This window comes from Falco rusticolus, chromosome 1 (assembly GCF_015220075.1).
Source record: "Falco rusticolus isolate bFalRus1 chromosome 1, bFalRus1.pri, whole genome shotgun sequence".
Lineage (NCBI taxonomy): Eukaryota > Metazoa > Chordata > Aves > Falconiformes > Falconidae > Falco > Falco rusticolus.
In genome coordinates this window covers 55,642,223-55,664,691 of record NC_051187.1, presented here as the reverse complement: position 1 = coordinate 55,664,691, position 22,469 = coordinate 55,642,223, and the positions used below count along the sequence as shown (strand labels likewise).

Genomic DNA, 22,469 nt, shown 5'->3' with positions numbered 1-22,469 from the left:
TGAAAAAAGGAGAGATCTAAGTAGAAAAGGTTAGAAGGCAGCATTAAAGGTGGTCCTGTAAGGTGTTAATTAGGAAATTACTTGGGTTTGTAACAGAAAGTCTAATTCAATGATTACATACACTCAAAACCATTAGGAAACAACTAATCCCAATCATTTACAATAACAGCTGAATTTCTTAAGAAAGAGGCAGGAAGCAGACTGTTTTCCTTTATAAGGAAGACAATACTAATGCTGAATCATCATTGTAAACTACCATCCAGAGCCAACAACCAGTTCACCAGTTCAACCTAATATATACAACACACAACCAGTCCAAGATAACAGATCTGTAAACTAAGCCTAGCATATTAACATTCTACCTGCTTCATGGTTGCTATTGAGCATTCTTAGTTGTCTACTCCTGTAGAGCCATCTTTTCCCCATTTTCTCACTAGTCTTGCAACCAGTAGTTATCAAATTGTATCCACAAAGCCACAGTAAAGTAGTGCACAAGTATGCCTGTGTTCAAAGGGACTCTGTTGTGTGCCATTTCCCTCATTAGCAAAACCAGTTGTTTGGTCTCTTCTACACCACAGACTTGAAGCCACCATGTTCTGTGGACTGGCACTTGACAGGCCATGGTGCTACATAATGGTCTGCACAACAAGAAGCTTTGAAAGCAACAATTTCGATCACCAGAGAAAAAGTCTTTTTGAACAAACAGCAGAAGGCTTTACTGTCACATTTGTATAACCCACTGCATACACAGACTTTTGCACTGCACTATTATCTGTGTTCTGTTGGAGAGCTGGGAGAAAAGGAGCAGTTTTAACTGGGGCCTATTTTAAGAAAAAATTTAAAAAGCTAAAAAAATCTATTTCAAGGACACTTGAAGCGCTGGTATGGTTTTAATCCCCTTTTAAACAACAAGCCTCTGTTCTGAAGGAGAACAAGAAGGATTACACAACTAAGGACTTAGAGCAGCTACCAAGTCTGCAAATCTAGAATGCACTTTTTGGGATACAAAGGAGCATTTGGGGAGTGAAGACATACATCAGCTGTGGCACTTACTGGTTGTGTTTCATTCTCTCCTTCCCCATGAAATTCTGGGGTGTATTCTGCAATGCCATTCCTTTCCCCAACTCCAACAGTCTTTCCTTTGCCAGCCCCATAACCAGACAGCATCAGGCAAACAGCACACCGCTGGCATGACCCGACAGGCTCCATTTTGGCTTTTTATTTCCTGCGGCTGTAAGCAACCTAAAAGGATCCTGCATAAGGCTCCCATATGTCTGAGTTTTCCCAAACATGCTTCCCAGATTGTACTTTGCCCTCTACTTCCAGAGGAACAGCAGCTCTGTCAGAACTACTACAGCATAGCTCCAAACAAGCCTCTGTATACCAGGACATCCCAGACATATGCACATCAATCAACTGCAACTACACACAGCAAGTCCAAAGCATTTTTATAAGCACAGGCTATTACACATGCAGTGTACAATCAATTAATATGTCTTGGTCTGACACTTTTGGAAGGCACTCAAATGATATGCTGCACATCCACCTACAATCCATGTATTTTGTGTAGGATCAGTCATATGCTTCCTGTAAGCACTGGACTTATCGGGTACACACAAACTATTTATATTCAACAACTTACTGCACAACCACTACATTGCACATGCCTGCAGAGCTCTGTCTCGGTAATTCCAGATAAAAATATGGCAGCTGTCATCTCACAGGTTGGAGAATCACAGCTCTGGCGACAAAGCACTACCAGTGAACCACTGCATATTGCAAACACTCTCACCTTCTATACAGCAGACTTCCTGACAAGCCGTGTGAAGAAAGCTACCCTTTCTCTCCATCTGAGCCACTTTTTGGAGAAAATTCTGCTTTCCACTAAGCCTTCTCCTCTCAGCCTTCTGCTGAGACATTTACTTCAATCTTCCTATTATCATTCCTGTCTCTAATGATTCTTCCATGTTCCTATGCCATATACAGATCAGGATAGAAAATTTTCAATGATTAAATAAACAAACTCCAGGAAAAAAAATCCATGGTGATTTTTAATACTAACAAAAAGAAATTACAGATTTTTTTGTGTTACAATTAAAAGAAACACATGACCTCACATGGCTATATTTGAAAACATTATAATGCAATTGCTAGTTTTACACAGAGGCTGTCAACACATTTAAACCTTTAACAACATTTCTGGCTTCAAGTCATTCTTCAGCCAATGCCACCGATTCTCTGTTCAGAGACAAGCTCGACCCAGTGTTCACCAGAACCTGTGCATTTACCAGAAGGTAACCAAAGGCACAATCAGCATTACGATCTAGAACAATTCCTCTTGGATCACCTTGTGGAAGCCATGTTATTTCTGTAAATCATTTTTACCTTAAGGACTCAGCCCAGCATCTATTTACCGGTTGAAATATTGACAGAATCATGGAGCACAGCAGAATTTCTTTTACAGTAGGGTGCACTTTTGCTATGAACACAATGATCATTACCAAATATATTAGGTGGGTTTTTTTAATCAGCTGTTGAAAGAACAGAACAAAACCCTTTAAAACAGTTATTGAGCTACTCAGCAAGGAATTTTTTCCTATGTTTATTGTCATTTTTATAGTAATAATGGGGAGCTTCTTATTCTTTGGTTCATGTATCCACGCAACCTGATAAAGAGGTAGAAAAACACAGCCAACTGCAGATTCCAGAGGAGAAAAGGGTGCTAAATCAACCAAGATTAGGATATAACTACACTGCAAAACTCTGTATAGCACAGACATAACCAAACTAGCTTTAAATAAGCTACCCAAGTACAGGAAGCTACTATGCAGGCACCACAACACAGAATTGAAGGCACACTGTGTTTCTGAACTGCCTCTGCAAGGCAGCAGTTCATTTAAAGCTAGCTCTGCCAACACTGTCAGCAATTTCCAGCCTTAAGGCTGACACTCTTCTTCAGGCTCCCTTCACCTTCAAGTACTTCTGCTTTATACAACCTGGCATTTGATGCTGTAAATACACCCATCAGCAGGTATGCAAAAACTACCCCACTGTACAGTTACTGAGAACTCCAACTCATGTCCAACTTCAACAAAATTACCCCTATCCATCCACTGTGCTCATCATTTAGAGCCACTGTGATGAACTTCTGAAAATATCTATTCTACAGGGAAAAAAACCCAACAAAACAAAAAGAAAGGCAGCTAGAATCTAGACTGTGGGGACAGACTGGCTGTCTCTTTGCAGGTCATTATACCCTGAATTGTAATAGGCAAACATCTAGAAAACAGTGCCAAGCAGTATGCTGCATTTTAAAATATTCTGAGCAGGTGTTTTTAAACAGAATGTTACAATGTCCTTTGGAATGTAAAATTGTCTTGGGCTTAATTTGAAATCATGTAGTTTTGCTTAATGAGAACTCATTTTTAACCAAACTACCTTGAAGGTATGCAAAACAGAAGACAAAAAGCTTAAGTATGCCATTTAGCTTAAGAAAAATATCAAGTTACCAGTGATCTATATATTTAATGCAATATAGATTAACTGCCCATTTTATCCATAAACGCAAGTATGTTGAGGAATGCAATTGTTAATACATTTGATGTTAGAATAGAAGTTGCCTCCTTTTAGCATGCTGAACCCTATTCGTTTAGGTGCAGTACAAGCCCACAGAGACAGCCTCTGGCCTGAAAAAACTCAGTGCAAAATTCCCAAACTAACCTAAGCAGCATACACTACTAGTGAGTTTTTCAGAAGAGCTGAATACGTGCTTTCAGATTCAAATCCAAGGGAAGAACTTACATGCAGCACCTTGATATTAGCAGCTTTGGCTTTCTCCTTCATCTAAAGCCTGATCTCACCCAGAGACTCCTGGATCCCACATGACAGAACCCTTCCTTTGAGAAATCAACTGCATTTTGCAACTTTTCAGATTTACAGAGTTATACAAGTGATTTTTGAGAGTAATGAAGGAACAATGGAACAGAGAAATTAAAACTGGACCATCCTTTTTGTATATTGAAAACTAGCTCAGAAAGCCTGCCTGTAGGAGTCTGAAGTTTTAATTTCAGAAGCTTCTCAGGGCTCCATATTTGTGCCTCAACAGTAATCAGGCATTTGCCACAGACACAGGTATTTATGGTCATTTACAGGCAATTAAAAATGTCAGTTTCCTGGCAAAGGAAATCTGTCAAAAGATCTTCTAGAAGACTGTATCTGCAGAGGACCATAAAACCCATACGTGTTGCAGTTGGATCCAAGCAGCAGGTTTTAGCCTATTTTAGGCACACCAAAGAACACTGAACCAAGAATGAGACACGGCACTTACGTCTTATGGTCTGACATAGGAGAGGACAAAAAATAGTTTCATCCAGGTCCATTGATTCCTGCTCCCCACCTCCAACATACTGAAGGTGAAAGGAAATAGCAATGCAGGGGACAGGACACCATCACTCTTCAGGACCATGATTTTTCACAAATTGCTGTGACCTTGAGCATTCAAAGCTATCAAGGGCCCAGGTCTGTGTATCAGTGAAACTGTGCCTCCCAGAAAGGAATAAATCAGCGTACAAACCCACTGGGAAGCCAGAGCAGCATTTCATCCTTGTCACTAGTATTTCAGAAGTCATACCCCACCTCAGATGGAAAGAGCCCTGCCAGTAGGTATCAAGTACTGTGAAAGAGATTGCTGCTGCCTGCTGTACCCTTCAGAGAAATCGCTTCCCTTCAAACACCTAAAACATAAGTCCAACCACTGCTCACATGCAGCAGACTTCACCATGTCATGGTCCTCACTTTTGACTCTATAACCAGATTACTTGGTACACCTGGGCCTCTTTGGGACTGACAACACATGGGCACACAAAGCAGGGAAGGACAACCATTCTCCTTGAATAATTTAGGACTACTATTCTGCTAACAATCTGTGGCCTCCACCTCTTGAAGGAAAAAAAAATGCTGCACAGGCCACTGGCTTTACACTAAGAGAATGTTTCCTCTGTGTGGCTAGAAATAAGTATTTCTGAATTTGGCTGCAGCAATGCCCCCACACCAACATCCAGTCCACACCACAGAAAAATTGAGACTACTCTGTTTCATCTGAGACACTTACAGAGATATAAATAGTATGAGAGGAAGTTTTCATGAAAGCAACACAAAATTATTAATAAGATACCAATTTACAATTAGAAAGTTCATATGAATGTGGTAACTGGAGATCTCAAGAACAGTTACTGATTTCCCTCTGTTTATCATTCAGCAGCTTGTAGAAGGCTCATAGAAGAAACGTGAATTGTGATTTTTAAACACAAACTGTTTATGTATACTACATAATTCTCACACAAGTGATGTGTATCTATAAATGCAGATTTCACAACAGCACATTCATCTTAGTAAGAGGAACAACACACTTGAGATGCTTGGCATCTGTGTTACTTCCACATTCAGAAGACACAGTGAGATACAGTCATTCAATCTAAGATAATAAAACACATGGAACACTGTAGTGAGTCTCTATAAAAAAAGAGAAAGCAAGACAGTGAAAGAATGTAGCTGGGGAAGAGGAAAGGGAAAACACAAATGACACTGGGGAAATCACTGTCTTCATACAATCTACTTGCAAAGTTCACTTTAATTCTGTATGTACAGCGACAAAAAAACTATGCTTAATCACTTGCCTCACTACACTGAGATTCTCAGTCTTGCACCTCCTGCATTATGTTCTCTTAGCAAACTATACGCTACTATTTATAATCCAAACACATTGCTTCATACTACCTTTCTACAATAGTTCACAATTTCCTATTGTTTATTCTTGGCACTGGAGAAAAACGGACAAATTTGGGTTTGGTGCTGATTGGAGTTTCGGCTGTATGAACAAGTCATTGTAAGCTTCCAAGCATACTAATCCACCTAGCATCCATGCCCATACGGATGCACTTACCCCTTGAAGCAATGCCAGGTAACTTGTCACCTCGCATCCTGCCCTCAGCCCAGAGTAAGCACCTGCACACCCATAGCTAACACCACTGCATTCAGTAAGGCCAGACTGACTTTACGGCTATGCCAAAACTGGGCCACAACAGCAGCATGCTCCTGAAGCACTGGTGTTTTATGATCTTGTAGTGCACAGCTTCAGGGAGCTAAACCAGCAAAAAAAGGTAATGCAACTGCTTTTCCTCCATTAAAAGAAAACCCTACAAACTGCAGAAGTGGCTCACCAAGAAATCAGGGCCAGCTTAATGGAAGGGGTAGAAATGTGCGTCATTAACAAGACCACGCCAGATATAATGCAGGCTGTGCTGTAAGGTGGAATAACATCCTAGGTACACTCACTAGCTTACTTAACAGTTATTTACATGTGTAATACCACAATGGAAAAAAAAACACCAAAGAGAACTTCAGAAAAGCTTCACGAATGCCAACCAGTCCGGCATTGTCAGCTGAAACTTGCTGGAAGTCAGAGAAAACATACTGGCTTTTAAGACTCCTTTGCCTGTCATATGCTTCATCTGAACAGCCAGCCAGGTTGTCAGCGGCACCTCACCTACCCTCCCGACCTTGGCTTGCAAGACACCCGTGGAGCACTACCGTGAGTCTCCTCCACTGCACACAGCAGATGATGGGGAGAGCTGGAAGCTCAGGGCAGCCCCATGCTGGACCCCACAGAAGGTACTAAGGGGGTCTGAAAGTCCTTACTGCAGGCTGAACACAGGGACTCTTTTCTCTCAGCGATGACATTTTTTTGTGCATCTTGAAAACAGGCTGCCATCAATTTCCTTCTCTCTCCTGTAACATGTAACCCCAAAACCCTCAAAGCACTTTTCATATGGGGAATCATTTTGCTTACCTACTTTACTGATCAGGACAGCAAGGACAGTGAGGAGGAACAAAACACCCAAGATCACTCAGGACTACAACTGGAATTCCCAGTTCAGTGTTTTATTTTCTAGGCAGCACAGTTTTACAGGCATGTAGCCAGTTATCCAGCAGCCTGTGTTAACCTAATAAATAGGTTGGGTAATTCCCCTTTTACCTTACAACAGTAGCAGGTATTTCAAAAGAATTAAACCTAACATATAGATAACAAGAATCTCGGCATCCTATATGAAGTTAGCTGAGTTGGGGAGGGGACAGAGGGGAGCGAAGATGTTACTAGAACTCCTCACATAGACTTGTTTGGTCTGTTAACAAATGGCTTTGTCATCGTCAACTAATATTTGTATACACTGAAGATTAATTTACCGTGAGTTTTACATCAGACATGCCAAAACGGGTAGTGAAATGCAGAGCAAATCCTACAAACCAGCTATAAGCACCACATAGGAAACAGAGACACAGAATTGTCAGAACAATTTCGAGTTGCAGTATATCCAATTTAGCATCAACTCCCAGCATTTGGCACCACAGATCTCAGGGGAAAGTACCAGAAGCCGTGCAGTGGGTGTGTTACACGCACGTGGGCAGCCTTCCCCTAGTCCTATGCAAACCATAACTACCAGTTTACAGCCTGACTCAGAAAAAACAATTCTCCAATTAGTAAATTAATCTGCTTGATGTGACTGAATAATTTTACTAAGTTCACCTACAAAACTTCAATTATTTTACCCCGAATTATAATTCTGACAATGAAGTTTGTGGTTACTCTTTGAATTAAACACAGACTTCCTCAGTGATGTTGACTGAAATGACATATACAAAAAGTTCAGAAGGACTAGGTCATGTATTTCACTGTGCATTTTAAAGTTACTAAAAAAATGAACAAAACCCCCCATTCAACAGCCGTCAGACAGTCCCTTCTATTTAAGTTAAGGACGAAACTATATTACCACTGTGGCAGCAAGTGAAGATAGCAGAGGCCTACAGAATATGTTTAACAGGAGTTGACAGTTGTACAACTGGCCTGACCTGAATCTCTCTGCTTGGTACACTCAAAGTGAGATATCCAAGGGCATTTAAAAAAAAAAAAAAAAAAAAAAAAAAGGAAAAGCACCAAATCATTTCCCCAAAAGCTCGTATTTAAACGAAACAGAAGATCTGTTTTCAGAGCAACAAGTCTCCCGGTGTTTATCAAAGCCAAGCAATTCCAGAGCCAGAGCCGATGCAGACACAGAAATGCACACGCTAGGATTTGATGAGCACGTCTCATTTTGTCCCACTAAGCCCTTATTTTTTTATATTTTTTTTGGGGGGGTGAAGACACGGGACGGCCACGGGACAACTTCCACACTTCCAGGCAGAGAAAAAAACGTGCACCCCCTCACGAACGCCACAGCTGCTCTCTAGAAGCGGGGTCCCGCTTCCCCCCCACCCCCCGCCAGGAAGCGCAGAGGGCTCCCGCCCCACCCGTGCCCAGCACCCCCAGGCTCCACCACCCCTCCGCCCCGTGCGGAGGAACTTTCTGCGGGGCCAAGCGGCGGCGCCCCCTCCCCAGAGCCCAAGGGGACCCCGCGGGCTGGCCGGAGAGCCCGGACGCCGAGGGCCGGGCCCGGGCGGGCGGGGGCAGGCGAGAGGAGCCGGCTCCTCCGCCTCGCCGCACGCCCGGAGCCCGGCCCCGCGCTCGCACGCCGGCCCCATTTGCTGACTGGAAATCTCATTACCGTCCTCCCCACCGCTCCCGTATTTCCTCCCCGCGAAAGGAGAGCGTTCCACGGAGCCCGGCAGCGCGGCGAGCCGCCCGCCAGAGGAAAACCCGGCCCGCAGCGTGGGGACGGGCGGATTCCCGGGGCGGCCGCCGGGCAGGCGAGCGGGGAGGGGAGGGGAGGGGAGAGGAGGGAAGGGGAGCGCAGCCCAGCCCAGCCGAGCCGCCGGCAGCGCGGGGGCCTCACCTGAGAGCAGAAGTAAGAGCCCTGGATGCCCAGCTTGAGGCAGGTCGGGCACTGCAGCTTGGCCTCGCTGCTGCAGCCGGCCGTCTCGCAGACGCGGGTCTCCACCGCCGCCATGCTGCCGGGCTGCCACAGGCGCGGCGCGGCGCGGCGAGCGGCGGGGGAGGAGCCGCCGCCCGGAGGTGCCGCCGGCTGAGGCGGGCGGGGAGGGGAGAGGCCCTGAGCGCCGCGCCGCCCCGGCCCGCTCCGCCCGCCCTCCGTGCAGGCGCGGGGCGAGGCGGGGGAGCGGCGGCGGGAGGCGCAGGTGCCCTTCAGGAGCGGTAATTCCCGGGGAGGGGGGCCGGGGCCAGGTGGCAGAGGTACGGGGAGAGAGAAGCCAGGCTTCTAATCCCCCGCCTCCTGGCTCCGAGCCGCGTGGCGCGCTGTTAATAACTGATTTGTACAGGAGGTGTCAAGACCTGCTTTTTGCTTCGCGTTGCTGTTCCTCGGCGAGATCCTGCCGAGCGCCCGCGGTGCGCCGGAGGTGCAGCGGTGTTCGCTTTGAAACGCGGCTGGGGGGGGCGGCAGGCGGCCCCCGCGGGGGGGGGCGCCTCTGTTGTCCCCTCCTGTATTTCACCAGCGAGGCTGTGTGTCAGTTTTTTCAAGACATATCTTTATTTCAGGGTGGAGTGTTGGTGTGTAGGGCCGCCTGTGTAGTTTATCAGAATGCTTTTGCTCAGGTTTTGGCACTTGGTTGGGGGTGGGGGTGGTGGACCCCTCGTAAATTCAATATTCAGTAAGGCAGTAACTGAAATTAGACCAACAGGCTGCAGAGGCTGCAGAGTCGCGGTGGCGTTACCACAGGAAGGATGCTGATTTTCTTCCTGGAAAGAGAAAGATCAGATACCAATGGTCTGCCATAAACATAACTGTGATTAATACATAAATTTTATTTCTCCTATTTACATGGGTTGATCTTGAAGAAGATACTACCTGTGCCTACAAAGCGAACCGGGCTTATGTTCTCTTGAGTATTGATGTCAAAGCTATTTTCAACATGTATTAAAAAATCTCTAACCTAATGTCACTACAAAACACTTTTTACTGGTTTGTATGTCAAAGAAGTTGCTTTTACAAAGACCGTGGAGAGACGCCTGTCGAGTAGGAGAATAGCTGCAAAAGGCTTCGGAGCATGTATTTGTTAGATCCAGCCATTAGTGCTGGGATCTCGCTCCGTGTTTAAATCTCAATTGTTTTCCACTAGCTAGCTGGCACAGCCTATTATTTCAGTCAAAACTTTGCAGGATCAGATCCCCTTTTCCTGCTTTAGTGTCATTTACTTCAATGGAATGAAGTCAATCCTTATTCTGATCTTGTTACACAAAATAGACTCCTCATTTTCTGGCATAAAGATCCTCAAATCCCCATAAAGTGGGATTCCAAATCCAAACTATAACCTCAGTATTTTCTGCAACTGTGTTATATTCACGGTAGTCTTCTGGTCCCATCTTAAAAAAAAAAAAAAAGTATATATCTCCTAGGTTTAAAGGTCAAGTGAATTTCCGATTACTATCTCCAAAACAGAAAAGCATTCTTTTATCAAAATGAGTGTATTCATATAAAAATACTTGCTATCTTATGACAGTGTAATTGGTAAAGAGTGGCTAAGTAGCTCAGCTGATCATGGGACCGAAGCAACAGGTAATAGTGCATCTGATCCTAGTTTGTTGTGTGACAAAATACTTTCATTTGCATGCTCAAACAAATTAAAGAATTTGATGCCATGCTATTACTGAAATTTAATTGCTGATGGACACTGTCTTTCTGACAGTTCTCACCTTCATTTCTCTAGATCAGATAATACTTGTATGTGCCTACTGTTTGTAGAAAGAGAATACTGTGAGAGTGAATTAGGAAACATATCTAAGGTGCTTGTAAGATACAAAGATTACAACCGTTATTTTCTTGAATGAGTGAAAATAGCTATGTATTGTATTGATTTATGCAGCTTGTGCTGTGACAGCATCTAGGTCCAGATTCTGAAGACAGGCAACCAATTGCCAAGCAGCATAATGAAATATCTTCAAAGACACATTCAGAGACTGTGATTTTACATATTCTAAATCCAAGTCATTATTTAAGGTTTGTTTTAACCTTCCTAAAGTAAAATTTTACTGAACGGGCAGATTCACTCTTAAGTGATCCATGTTGCTAATAGGTGTACAGCCCATGAAAAATCAGTGCTCCTTTTCCAAGTATCCAAGAAATTAAGCTGCCAAGCAATGTGGGACAGGTACCTTTGTACATGTTAGTTGTCACTTTGTGCTATTTAAAGAACCCTAAGGAGTTGTAGACATCATTCACCTCGTTAAGTAGGGTTTACAAGTACTTGGTGTCACTGTCATGGTGTGAAAAACCTGAAGCATAGTGTTTGGTCTAGTCCAGTGTCTTCTGCTCAAATGTCATCTGCTGCTTGATGAGATTTTAGTATAATCACCATTAACAATTTAGGATAATTTACTAAACTTTATGAGTATTTAATACACATTTAATTTCATGTCTGGGTATAACTTTACAATTTATTCCTATTTATTTCTTTCAGTGTCCTTACTGGAACAATGTCAGTATATGTGCTCATTTTGTAGTAGTTGACAGTGATGCAGGTTAGGAAAAAAGAGGACTCCCAACTAGCAGACAAAGTTCCTTCTGTTACTCCATTTCTTTGCTGCCTTTCTAAAGCGCAAAATAAAAACATGCTGTTTCCCTGCTTGCTTGGAGAAGCCATGGATGCATATATCAATTAAACAATTTAAAAATATATGTAATTTAAAGAGCAGTGAGTCCCCTAATTGAGGAATTAACAAACTTGCTTACTTGTCCTCCTCAGTGTGGAAAGGACACAGGCTGCATTTTTGGGTCAACCTAGAATAACCTAGAATTTTGTTGTTGTTGTTATGATAGTGTTTACTTTTAAACAGCCCTGTATTACCATCCGCATAGTAAAAATTATGTGAGTTCTGTGGTATTTCAATGCTTTTGTTTTCCAGTTTGGCCTTGATTTTCTGATTTGAAAAGTGAACCAATTCACGCCTCCTGGAGGTCCATCTACTGCCATTTCCCATTATCTGGTGGCACACTCATTCTCACCAGGGAAGTTCATCAACCTTTGCTGTGACCTTCCCTGAGTAAAGCTCTTTTTTTTTCTGTCAGGCTTTTCATGTCACTTTCCAGCTGCCTGTCCCCCTGTGTCACAGACAAACACACACAGAGATGCATGAGTCAGAAATTTTACAACCCATTCATGATCCTTGATTTATGTTGGTGCTGTATTCCTGCTGTCCTCCCTCTGAAGTGATGCAAGGCTGGGAGCGCGTGAGATTAGCAAACAAGGGCAGAAGGAGAGGTCAGCAATGTGCTATGGGTCAGGCAGCTGTTGCAAAAAGGCTAGAGCAGCTGGCAGCTAAGACAGCTGCTGGTTAGGAAGAGAATGGCCACTGAATTTAACATTACTTAATTAAGAGAGTGCCTTAGCTCATGTTCCCCCTCCTCACTTGGCTTCTGTACATTGCACTAGTGGGGGTTGGGCAATCACACTTTCCCAGTGAAGCTCTTGGGTATAGTAGCTGTCTTCTGTTCAGGCTCATTGAAGACACAATTAAATGCTTCTTTGTTTAGTGATAGCTGACATAATGCAAAAATACCACCCAGGAGCTAGAGCACAAGGAAATGTGCACTATTATGGCTTGGCCAGATGGTGCAGGCACTTACTGAGTTTCTTGTACCAAATGCAACGGTTAATGTAGGTTGCATGTGTCTGTATGTGCACATAAAAAAGAAATTGCAAAACCATCACAAATGCACACGAAGACAAATGTCTCAAAGACGGCCACAGAAAAATAGGTAGCATGATCATAAAAAATAAGAGTGAAAGAGAGCCCTTGTAGGAAACAGTACCCACAAGAAAAGACAAACCTGCGGTCAAAGCAAACTAGTCTTACTATGGACAGAGAAAAAGACTTTATAAACATCCTTTGTAAATGAACAGAGTTGCCTTAAAGAAATACGTGTCTCCATTTTTCCTCTTTAAAAAATATGACGTGGGATTTTAAAGTCAGTCATGTTCTGTAAGTCAAAAGAAGTTGCAATGTATTTCAAGTCCCTGCATCACTTATTCCTTCTGTTGGTGGAGGTACAAACCAAACTACTGAAAGGCCCACTACAGCCACAGTTCAGGGTGGAGCAGCCTTCCTTAAAACTGATTCCAAGCGTGCTTTCTGTATTGTGGTGAAAAGGAAGATCATGCATAATCTTTTGCTTTGTTTTGCTTTTGTTCAAGCTGCACTGCCGCTTGCAGCATACGTATTAATAGAGTAGATCAAAATTTCTGCTATGATTTAGGAGTGGTTCTCTCTGGATTCAATAACACTCTTCTGGTATCAAGAATCTTAAAATTTTCCAGCATATGCATGTGAAACTGGTTGTTTATCATGGGCCAAGAACAACGGGAAACAAGCTGCATCTTTTTAAGCAAAACAGTATTTTTTAGAAAGTGTTCCTATTTAATAAGTTGTAAGCTTTCAAGAGAGAATCCACTGCTTGTAATATGTGAAAGAATCCATGAATGTGTCTTGAGGTGATAAAAATATTTTTTCTTTATTATGGAAACACAATGAAAGTAATGGAGTGAAGTTCTGGCATGATTAATTCAATGGGAATGTTACTGATATCAACAGGGATTTCACCCAATTTTTGTCATCAATCAAGGCCATAAAAGAAGGAGGCTTAAAGTAAAATACAGTATTTTGTTTCCACTTTAGATATCACAGACAACACTGAGACATTAAAGTTCAGGTTTCAAAATCAAACAAAGATGATCAGATTTTTAATCACATGAAACACAGTGGTTCCAAAACTGTTATATCACTGGTGTGAATGATCTGCTGCATTTCCACTCCCATCAATGAGATACAGGTGTGCAGATCAATTAGCGCTTGTACTTGCACACCCCTGACTTTGATATCACACTTCGCACAGTGAAACAGATGTTCCTAACAACTACTTGAATTCACACTGAAAACTGATAGAGCCCTAAAGTGTGTGATGATTACTGAAGATGAGATATTCAACTCATCTTTACTTCAGACCCTTATGGGTTTTTTTGCTATAACTTCAAAAGATGTGAAATTTCTGGATGTATCTATGATACCTCTTTGCCCTCTGTCTTAATTTTACTTTTGGTTTGAAGATATATCACTTGCAAGGCAGCCATACCACTTCTGAGGATCTTGTTTCTGCATGTCAGTGACTCAAAGAAAAAACTACAGTAGCTCATAATCCTCTCATTGCTATTATAAATTGTTGGGTAACTTCTGATGTCATCTTTAGAGGCTTTCTGCCCCTGTAACTCAACAAATCAAAGAAAAACATGTACAAAATCATAACACATGCTTACTTCCTATTTGCATGGTAATAAGGTAGGCCATGTTCTGTATTATTTTCATCTATCTTATTCAACACTGTTAGTAAGCGTACCTGTCTTATAGGGGACTTTATGCATAAGAAAAAATAAACAGCCAAATGCTGTATGACGTCCAGTATAATTTGGTGGTTAACACTCATTTACAGTTCTTCTCAGTAAAATGACATTCAAAGCTATAAAATGTAGGTCTGTACACTTGGTGTGCTGAGAATAAAAGTACAAAGTTAAATGCAGAAGAAGCTGAAGATAAAATGATCAGAGAGGAAGAGGATTCTGGATGGATTATCTATATTTATGTTAAGAGACTTAAAGGCAGGATTAAAACAGGCAAAGAATGTGTGTGGTTGCCAAACAAGTAGAATGGAATATCTGATCCATCTGGCAGCATATTAGGCAAATAAATAGGAAGGCTTATTAATTCCTACATTTGCATTAAAAAGTATGTGAAGAACCACTAGGAAACAAGTTCTATAAAACAGATCAAATGAAGAGTACATCACTGGACAAAAAAATAATGCTGTGCATGTATTGATGCACTTCATGAATGTACAAATAGATTATGTTCTTATTTTGCCACCGTAACATGGCTTAACATTATGCAACATAGGGAGAAATATTTTCTTTCTTAATTTTTGTTTTATCAGTGAGGATATGTCCCAATTATTTTATTTTGAAAACTTTTACAGTATTTATTTTATAAAACAGTATTGTAAAAGGTTAAGAACTTAAATATATTTCTGTTGTGTTTTCCTTTAGAGACATCAGGTGGCAGATAAAAACATTACTTAATTGAACCCTCTGCCTTTGTTAAACAGAAATCAAATCATAACACCAACATGAATTCCATGGCAGAAAAAATACTGCAGAAAATATACTGTTCCAATACATTTTCATTATAAACAATGGCCATTCAGCAATCTACAACCAAATACAGTAGAAGGCTGCTTTATTCCTTCTCCTAGTAGTAAAGAAACAACAAATACCGTGCCCTGCACCACCCTGTTGGCTTGGAGACCGTGGCCTGTCTGGAATCCTATAAAAATCCTGAAATCCTGAGATGAAGCCATTAGCCCGAGTAGCACAAGCCCTTCCCAGTACTTTTTCTGCTGGCATAGTCTGTCTGTGGATGTGGATTTGCTTGCATCTCTATAAACATTCTTCCAGTAACATTCTCACAGTACCACAGGCCCCCCGTAGGAGTTAACTGAGCCAGGCAACATTTTAGTCAGTGTTGGCCAGATTTCAGAGTCACAAGAAGTTCACCTCCCCTTAAAACCATTTAGGTTTTGGAAAAGCTGTTCTTGAAATCAAATCCAGTTAACAAAGTTATTAGAGATCAGATAATATCTGTATAGGCTAACATGTCAAGCCTAGAGGGAGATTTTAGAGGAGTACAAATGATAACTGACTTGTTCTATAACTAACCAACCTAATATTGGGTCTGGTTTACTAATAGTGAAATGCTAAGGAGGATCAAGTTCATCAGCAAGGGCAGAAAATACAGCAGGAACAGGAGACTTCGTTACTTCCATATGGGTTGTGCAAACGTTACACCTAGGTGTAATGCAGAGACTGACTTTTTAGACATTTTCGGCATCTTTTCCATGGAACAGCTTGTTAGAAAGCCCACAAGAAGACAGCTTTTGGCTTCACCCTGAGTAGCATTCAGGATCTGATTTGAAATCTCGTATTTGAAAAGCCATTCTGTGACAACTGCCTTAACATACTGTAATGCAGTATCATTACAGGAGCAGCAGCAGCCAAAACATTCAGCAGATTTGTCCTCAGTTTCAAAAAGAGGAACTATACGAGAGTTTGTTAAAAAAAGTAACTTCAAAAGTGCAGCTGAATTAAATTCCTAGAGGCAGAAAGGAAGCTATTTTAAAGACGCACATTTTAGAAACTTAATGTCTGTATGAACTTGGATTATTAAGAAAGGCTTGAGAATGGGAAAAAGGGAGACAGCACAGGTGAACCACAGGCTAAAGGAGGCTATTCGAAACAAGAAACTTTCTTTAAAAAAAGATGAAGTAATACTGAAATGAAAAAAATAGAAACAAAACACATATCTCTGTAGATTAAAAGTAAGAAAACTGTTAGATTGGGTCCCCTTGCAAGGAATCAAAGCTAATAATAAATCTTTCTTCCATCCTTAGGAACAGGAAGCCTTCCAGAAGTCTGCTGGACTAATTGATAACCATGGTATTAACAGGAGTTCTCAAAGAAAACAAGGCCGTTGCAGAGAAGTTAATGAACTATTTGAGTCAGTGTTCACCAGTGGATATCCTGGAAGTGGAAGGGATTTTGAAGAGAGAATGGATGAAATTGATAAAAATGAACAGTAAGAAACCACTTGGACCAGATGGAAATTGCTAACAGGTATGTGTGTAACTACAGTTTTTAAAATGTGCCAATACCTGGTGTCTGCAGGATAGAAAATGGGATGTCAGTCTTTAAAAGTTCCATGGAAGAAAGGGAAGTCTGCTTGCTTTCCCTTGCAAATCAGTAGAAACTATGATGGGCAATACAACTAGTGGACATCTGGACAAATATGACCTACTTGGAAGAGTCAGCATGACTTGTAGAGGGAGATTCTGCCTTATGAATGTACTGAATTCTCTGAAGAGTCAACCTACATGTGGAGAAAAAGTGGCTTATACAGTCTGTGTTGCATTTCCAAGGAGTAACTCATCGGCTTCGGGCAGATAAGGGAATGCATACCTGCCTGAAGCATTTGGAATATTTATCTCCAGTGACATGTTTCTTTCTCCCCTAAACAGCTGTTTCTCTCACCTCTTCCCAACAGCTTCCTTACCTTCCTGGTTCCCTTAAAACTTAGTGCTGAATAAGGTTCATCTCAATCCCTCCATTACCTCCTTTTAACTTCCTCTGTTCTCAGGAACGTAACTTCTTACTTCCTTTCTGTCATGAGATGAGCAATACTGTCCTGACCCTGCAAAGTGATTTCAAATAAGAGAGTTTTAAAGAGTAGATTTTTAGGAGTTGAAAGCATTTTAACCACTATAATTACAAACCCTCTGTTCCTCATGCTGCATCTCCATTTCTAGGTCACCCTGAAGAGGGGATACTGCATGGACATGCAGGAATGAACCTGGTCTCACAGCCTGAAAACATCCTGCTTGCTAGCAAACTCTTTAGCAGGTAAAGCAGAACGGATGCTTGCAGAGACCCTACCAGACTTTCTGTGACAGGAACATTTCAAAGGAAAATGAAATGCCTGTTTCTGGAGGCTCACAGGAATTCAGCGCCGCTACAGCCTTTTCTCATGGAACCAACTTAGAGCTCAAACTTACTGTTATCCCTCTTGTACTGCTGTATTTCTGCGGTTCATCTGATCAGGTGTCATTTTTGCTCATGAATAGCAGTCTAAAGTATCAGCTCTGCTGCACTGCTTAAAGATACCATTTCTTAAAATAGCTCCATTTAACTTTCAGACCCTTTTTGTAAATTAGGAGTGCTGTGGCAATTCAGATATCCTTTACAGCCTTCCAGTCTTCTGTGGAACCATCAAAAATTTCAGCTGTGGTAGGTCTCATTTTGTGCTTTACCCTGCTATTTGCACACAGCAAAGCAATAGTTTTCTTCCATAGTGGCTGGAATAAATTTCTCAGAACTTATAATTCATTTATTTGGGGGCCAGTGTCTGGGGAAAACGTAGCTGCTGCAAACCCTGTAGTTATTATGGTCAGAAATAGAATTCTAACTGGTGGTGGAAAGAGCGAGAGCGCCAAAACTGGAGAAAAACATCAGCAATGTTAAGGCCTCTTGGTTTTCAAATAGCAGCCCTTTTTTTAAAAAAAGCAGTCTGTCTTTTCCTCTCTTTGAGAGGGCTCTACCTTTCAGGATTCTGTATTTTGAGATGTTACGTTCCCAACAAACAGGAACAGGCATGATTGCTCTCCGAGAGTCACAGCTTTTTAGTAAACTAGAGTTGTGTACTGACACGCAAATGCTGAATGTAAGCCTGCCTCTACTTTCAGACACATCCTGACCAAACGAAGAAGAGACATCCACATGGCAGTTCATGTGCAGACATGACAGCAGAAAAAGCCCACAATGGGCCCTGGCCCACCAAGTGGTGGACATTTGGCTAGAAGACAGTGTGCCCAGGTGAGCCTCACAGTGCCTGAAAGTACCAGATGGGCTTAAGAATACTGTGTCCCATGTGCTGAGGAGGGAGCTGACAGCATCTGGAGCTGTCCCTAGGAGATGTGGTGCCCATGCGGACCTTGTACACAAGGGTCCTTAGAGCCAAGTACAATTCTTCACACTCCAAACGAGTATCTGTTTGGGGAGTCTGTTGTGCACCAGATGAGATGTGCCTGACAGCTGAGGATTTCTGTGCCTCATTTGCCAACAACCAAAGCAAGCACTGGGGTGGTAGTGCTGTACGCCTGTGCCTGGCCGGGTTGTGCTTCTGTGTCTGGAAGGGGCCTGTGTGAACGGTACCTTTTCTGGCTCCCTGTGGGACAAGAGGGAAGCTGGGGCATGAGCCAAGAGGCATCTGCAACACACTTCGACCCAGCCCCTGATGTAGGTGATCAAACCAGGTGTCCAGGGCTTGGCAGTTTCCTCGTTCAAAGCTTCAGCACCCTTAACGTCAAACCTGTGTAATCCTTCCTTGGCTGGGGAGTGCTTCTTCCTTCCCCTCTCCCACACACCTCTGACGGCTCTACTGCCAGGCCTGGGAAGTGGGACACGGTGGCTGAGAGTAGCACGGGTTTCCACGTCTGCATCCTTTAACGAGGAAAAGGTGCTAGATGGGCTGGGTCAGCCTCTGTTGACAGCAGCCTTCCTGCAAGGCTGAGGAAGCAAGGGGAAGAGATGGGAAGTGCAGCTCCTTTTCCCCATACCCTGTGCGCTCCCATTTCCCCGCGCAGGGAAGGCGTTCCCAGCTCCCAGCTTCACCCACTGCTGTCCCGCACCCCCCACGGGGAGCCCGGCCATGCCCAGCCGCAGCCACCCGCCGGGTCTCGGCTTCGGGGAGCCTCGGGTCCCGCCGCCCGTTTGTGCCCGGGGAGCCGCCGCCACCGGCCGTGTACTAGCGCGGCGGCCCCGCGCAGTCAGACGCGGAACCGGCACAAGATCCGAGTGAGATGAAACAAAGCGCGTGGCTGAAATCACGAGACCCACCCGCAGCGAGCGGCAGCGGTGCCGTTACGGCTCCCCCCAGGGACACGGCGGGCAGCCAGAGCCGCCTCCGCTGCGAGCAAACCGACCGAGCCGGGCCAGCGCACAGAGCAAGACGAGTCAACAACGGCAACACGAGGCGGCGGGCTCCAGGCCCACGCTCACATGTGCCCCGCGCGGCGCCGAGCCCCGCCCCCTCCGGCCCGCCTCTTCCTGGTCACGTGACGGCGCCGGCAGCACCGCCTCTTCGAGGCGTCACCGGCGCTCGGCGACTACAGCTCCCGGCAGCCTCCGCGCCCCGCCTGGGACCCGGTGGCCGGCGCCTCCCCTCCCCCTTCCCAAACGGCCGCCGGGCTCACGTGACCGCCGGGCGGCCAACCGGGTTTGAACCTGGGTTTGTTACCCGCCCTCTTCCCTCCCGCAGCGCTTCTGCGATCAGATCGATCTAAGATGGCGACGGTGGAACCGGTGAGTGTTTCATTCCCTTCTCCCGCCCGCCTTTCTTGCTCTTTCCTCACCCTGTCCCCGCTGCCGCCTCCTCCTCCTCGGGCTGTGGCCCTCCTGGTGGCGGTGGGCGCCTGGCCGGACGGGGGGCGGATGGGTGCTGGGGCGCGGGCAGCGAGGCGAGATGAGGCCGGCGAGGAGCGCACGCACGCAGGGGGACGGAGCGGGGGGAGGGGGAGCAGGAGGCGCCGGCCGGAGCGGGGGGGAGGGGCGGGCGGCCGCCTGAGGGCCGGGCTGGCGTCGCCGTGGGGGGCCCTGGGCCGGCCGGCGGCGGACCCGGGCGGGTGGGAGGGAGCGAGGCCTGCGGGCCGGCGGCGCTGGCTGCCGCGCGGCGCCCATTGTGTCGCGCCCCGCCCGCGGCCCCGTTGCTCGGCCCGACCTGGCCGCCCCCGCGGCGCTGCGGCGGGCGGGGGGACGGCGGGGCCGGAAGGTGCGGCGAGGAGGAGCAGCCCCGAGCGGCGGCGGCCCGGCCCGGCTGCCCGGCGGGAGGCTCTTCGCCGCGCTTGGCGCATGTGGTGCGGTGGGGGTGGCCATGTTGCTTTCCGCTTGGGGGGGCCGGTGGGTTTGACTTGCCGGTCACCGAAGGGGCGGCTCTTCCTCGCCGGCCGGCGAGCGCCCTCCTGGTAGGCGGGGAGCGGCGGACGCGTAGCGCCGGGCGGACGCGGCGCCCGGGAGCCCGCGGCGGGGCAGGCGGCGCGGGGCCGCTGACCCGCGTTGAGGAGCTGTGCGCTGCCGGGTGCGCCGCTCGGGGCTTCGGCAGCCGAAAGAAGAGAACACTGTGACTGGTAAGACGCGCGGCGCGTTGCGAACGAAGTTGGTGTTTATCGGTTGTGTCATCTTTCTGGATCACAATGGTATTTTTTTATTAAGGCTTTTTTATAGTTTTCATTATAATGAACTACTTTTTTCCCCGTTATTAAGTTATGTTCAGGATATTATCTTCTATTTTATAAACACCATCCCAGCCTGCGCTTCCATAAAATAAATGAAGCAGCTGGAAGTGGTCTGAGTGTAATTCTTATACTGATCCTGTGCGCTTGTGTATCTTGAGGAGTGGACAGCAGAAGACCGTCTATTAGGGTTTCAGGAAAATGAGAAGCTTAAGGAAGGCTAGCTTCTTGCTGCTGCTAAATTACTGTGAATAAATAGCCAATGCATACTTTGCAGGGGCTTTGTAACATTTAGGCAGAAAGTGTTTAAGTTGGAAAATCACCTTGCTGTTTTTAAATAAAGATTAATTTTACTGTTTTGTGTAAGGGACACAATCATCCTGTTAGCATTTTCTTCCATGAACAATTTACCACCACCACCTTTATTAAAAGGAAGGGATAGAAAGATGTCAGCACTTATAAATTGCTTGACTAGCAATTCTAAACATGAGGAATGTCAGTTGTTAAGACAGTAAGCTGGATCACCAGCAGCACCCTTCCAGTGTTCTTGTGCCACAGTGTTAATGCTTGCTTTCCCATCCAGAAGCTGATCTTTCTGAGCTGTAGCCAGCATAGCTGAAGATGAGTTTCCTGTCAGCTCAGTGCTTTGTAATGACTGTGGAGCTTAACAGTATAATTTGTAATACTGATGGCCATTGGCAATTGAAATTACTCTAAAGGTATGGGTTTGTGGCTTTCTTAGCTATGGTGCTGGCATGAGCCTGTTTCTGCACTATTCTCTCCATTGTTCTGGCTGTGTGTTAAGCTAGCTGTGGGCCTAGTTTAGCCAAAAATAAATAATTGATTTTGCCATGCTGTTTCCCAGCGATATTGGTTTTGCACATTCAGTTCACCCATGCAGTGACAAACAGTTGTGCTGAGCCAGTAAACGTGGTGATAGGGCAACACTCACAACAGTTTTAAGTAATGCTGTTGAATGTTCTACCATAGATGAAGTATGTTTGACTTCAGGAAACAAGTGTCAGCTATGCTTGCTTATTTTCAGATTTAATTGCATAAAAGGACAATAAACAAAAATTTTATTAGGTGACTCGCACTTCTCCTACCTAAGCTTAGTTACACTTGTGTAGTGACTAAAGGCATAGACATTTAATGTTGCAGAAATACTACATGATTTTCAACGGAACAATTAAATTGTATGTGTGGTTAGGGATTGGAGTACCTCTTGATCTTAGAGAAGTCTTTCTGTTGCTGACCTTCAAAATCTGGATCTAGGTTGTGATCTGTGATGCTTCCCAAGTGTGAAAATGTGTGTCAGGAAATGCAAAATGTGACTGAATATGTTTTGTTTGGGTTTTTTTGTTTTTTTTCAAATGTGGGCTCATACTGAAATCAGAGTACTTCCATGCTCTCAAACATAATGTGCATTTTAAGTCTTGTTAAGAGGGTGAAAAAATCACTTTTGAAACTCTTCAAGAATTTTGAAACTTGAGTTTAGAGTACTGTGAAGAGTCCCATGGAAGTTGCTGAGAAAAGCAAGACTATTCTAAGTAAATACAGACCTGTTGTGCAGTGGTTTACTTCCCCACTGCAGGGAAAACTTAGTCTGCAATACTGACAGGTTAAAATTCTCAGTTTTTCTTG

The 22,469-nt window shown here is 44.5% G+C and overlaps 2 protein-coding genes and 2 long non-coding RNA genes across 8 annotated transcripts in view; 2 read left to right on the top strand and 2 right to left on the bottom strand.

Annotated features, from left to right (window-relative positions):
• Positions 1-8,984, bottom strand: part of METAP1 (methionyl aminopeptidase 1) — a 30,489-nt gene extending 21,505 nt beyond the window's left edge. Inside the window, exon 1 of one of the 3 annotated variants that reach the window (XM_037379826.1) lies at positions 8,826-8,984. In XM_037379826.1, coding sequence (XP_037235723.1) covers positions 8,826-8,939 — 114 coding nt within the window. In that variant the 5' untranslated portion in view covers positions 8,940-8,984. Of the gene's footprint in view, positions 1-1,053; positions 1,253-8,825 lie in introns of those variants that run through there. The other 2 variants (XM_037379835.1, XM_037379818.1) reach the window with 2 other exon arrangements.
• Positions 8,985-9,453: 469 nt separating this feature from the next.
• On the bottom strand, positions 9,454-20,096 carry LOC119144486. 2 transcript variants are annotated; one of them, XR_005103143.1, is made up of 2 exons: positions 19,950-20,096; positions 9,454-9,685 (listed from the first exon to the last, which is right to left on the bottom strand). It is a non-coding gene; the product is annotated as an uncharacterized LOC119144486 (long non-coding RNA). The 2 variants fall into 2 exon arrangements; XR_005103142.1 differs by lacking the exon at positions 19,950-20,096 and adding an exon at positions 11,166-11,735.
• LOC119144477 lies at positions 11,745-17,921 on the top strand. The gene is made up of 2 exons (XR_005103139.1): positions 11,745-16,659; positions 17,349-17,921. It is a non-coding gene; the product is annotated as an uncharacterized LOC119144477 (long non-coding RNA).
• The window catches only part of EIF4E (eukaryotic translation initiation factor 4E), a 20,415-nt gene continuing 17,740 nt past the window's right edge, over positions 19,795-22,469 (top strand). The window contains exon 1 of one of the 2 annotated variants that reach the window (XM_037379923.1): positions 19,795-19,899. In XM_037379923.1, coding sequence (XP_037235820.1) covers positions 19,882-19,899 — 18 coding nt within the window. In that variant the 5' untranslated portion in view covers positions 19,795-19,881. Of the gene's footprint in view, positions 19,900-20,766; positions 20,790-22,469 lie in introns of those variants that run through there. The other variant, XM_037379932.1, reaches the window with a different exon arrangement.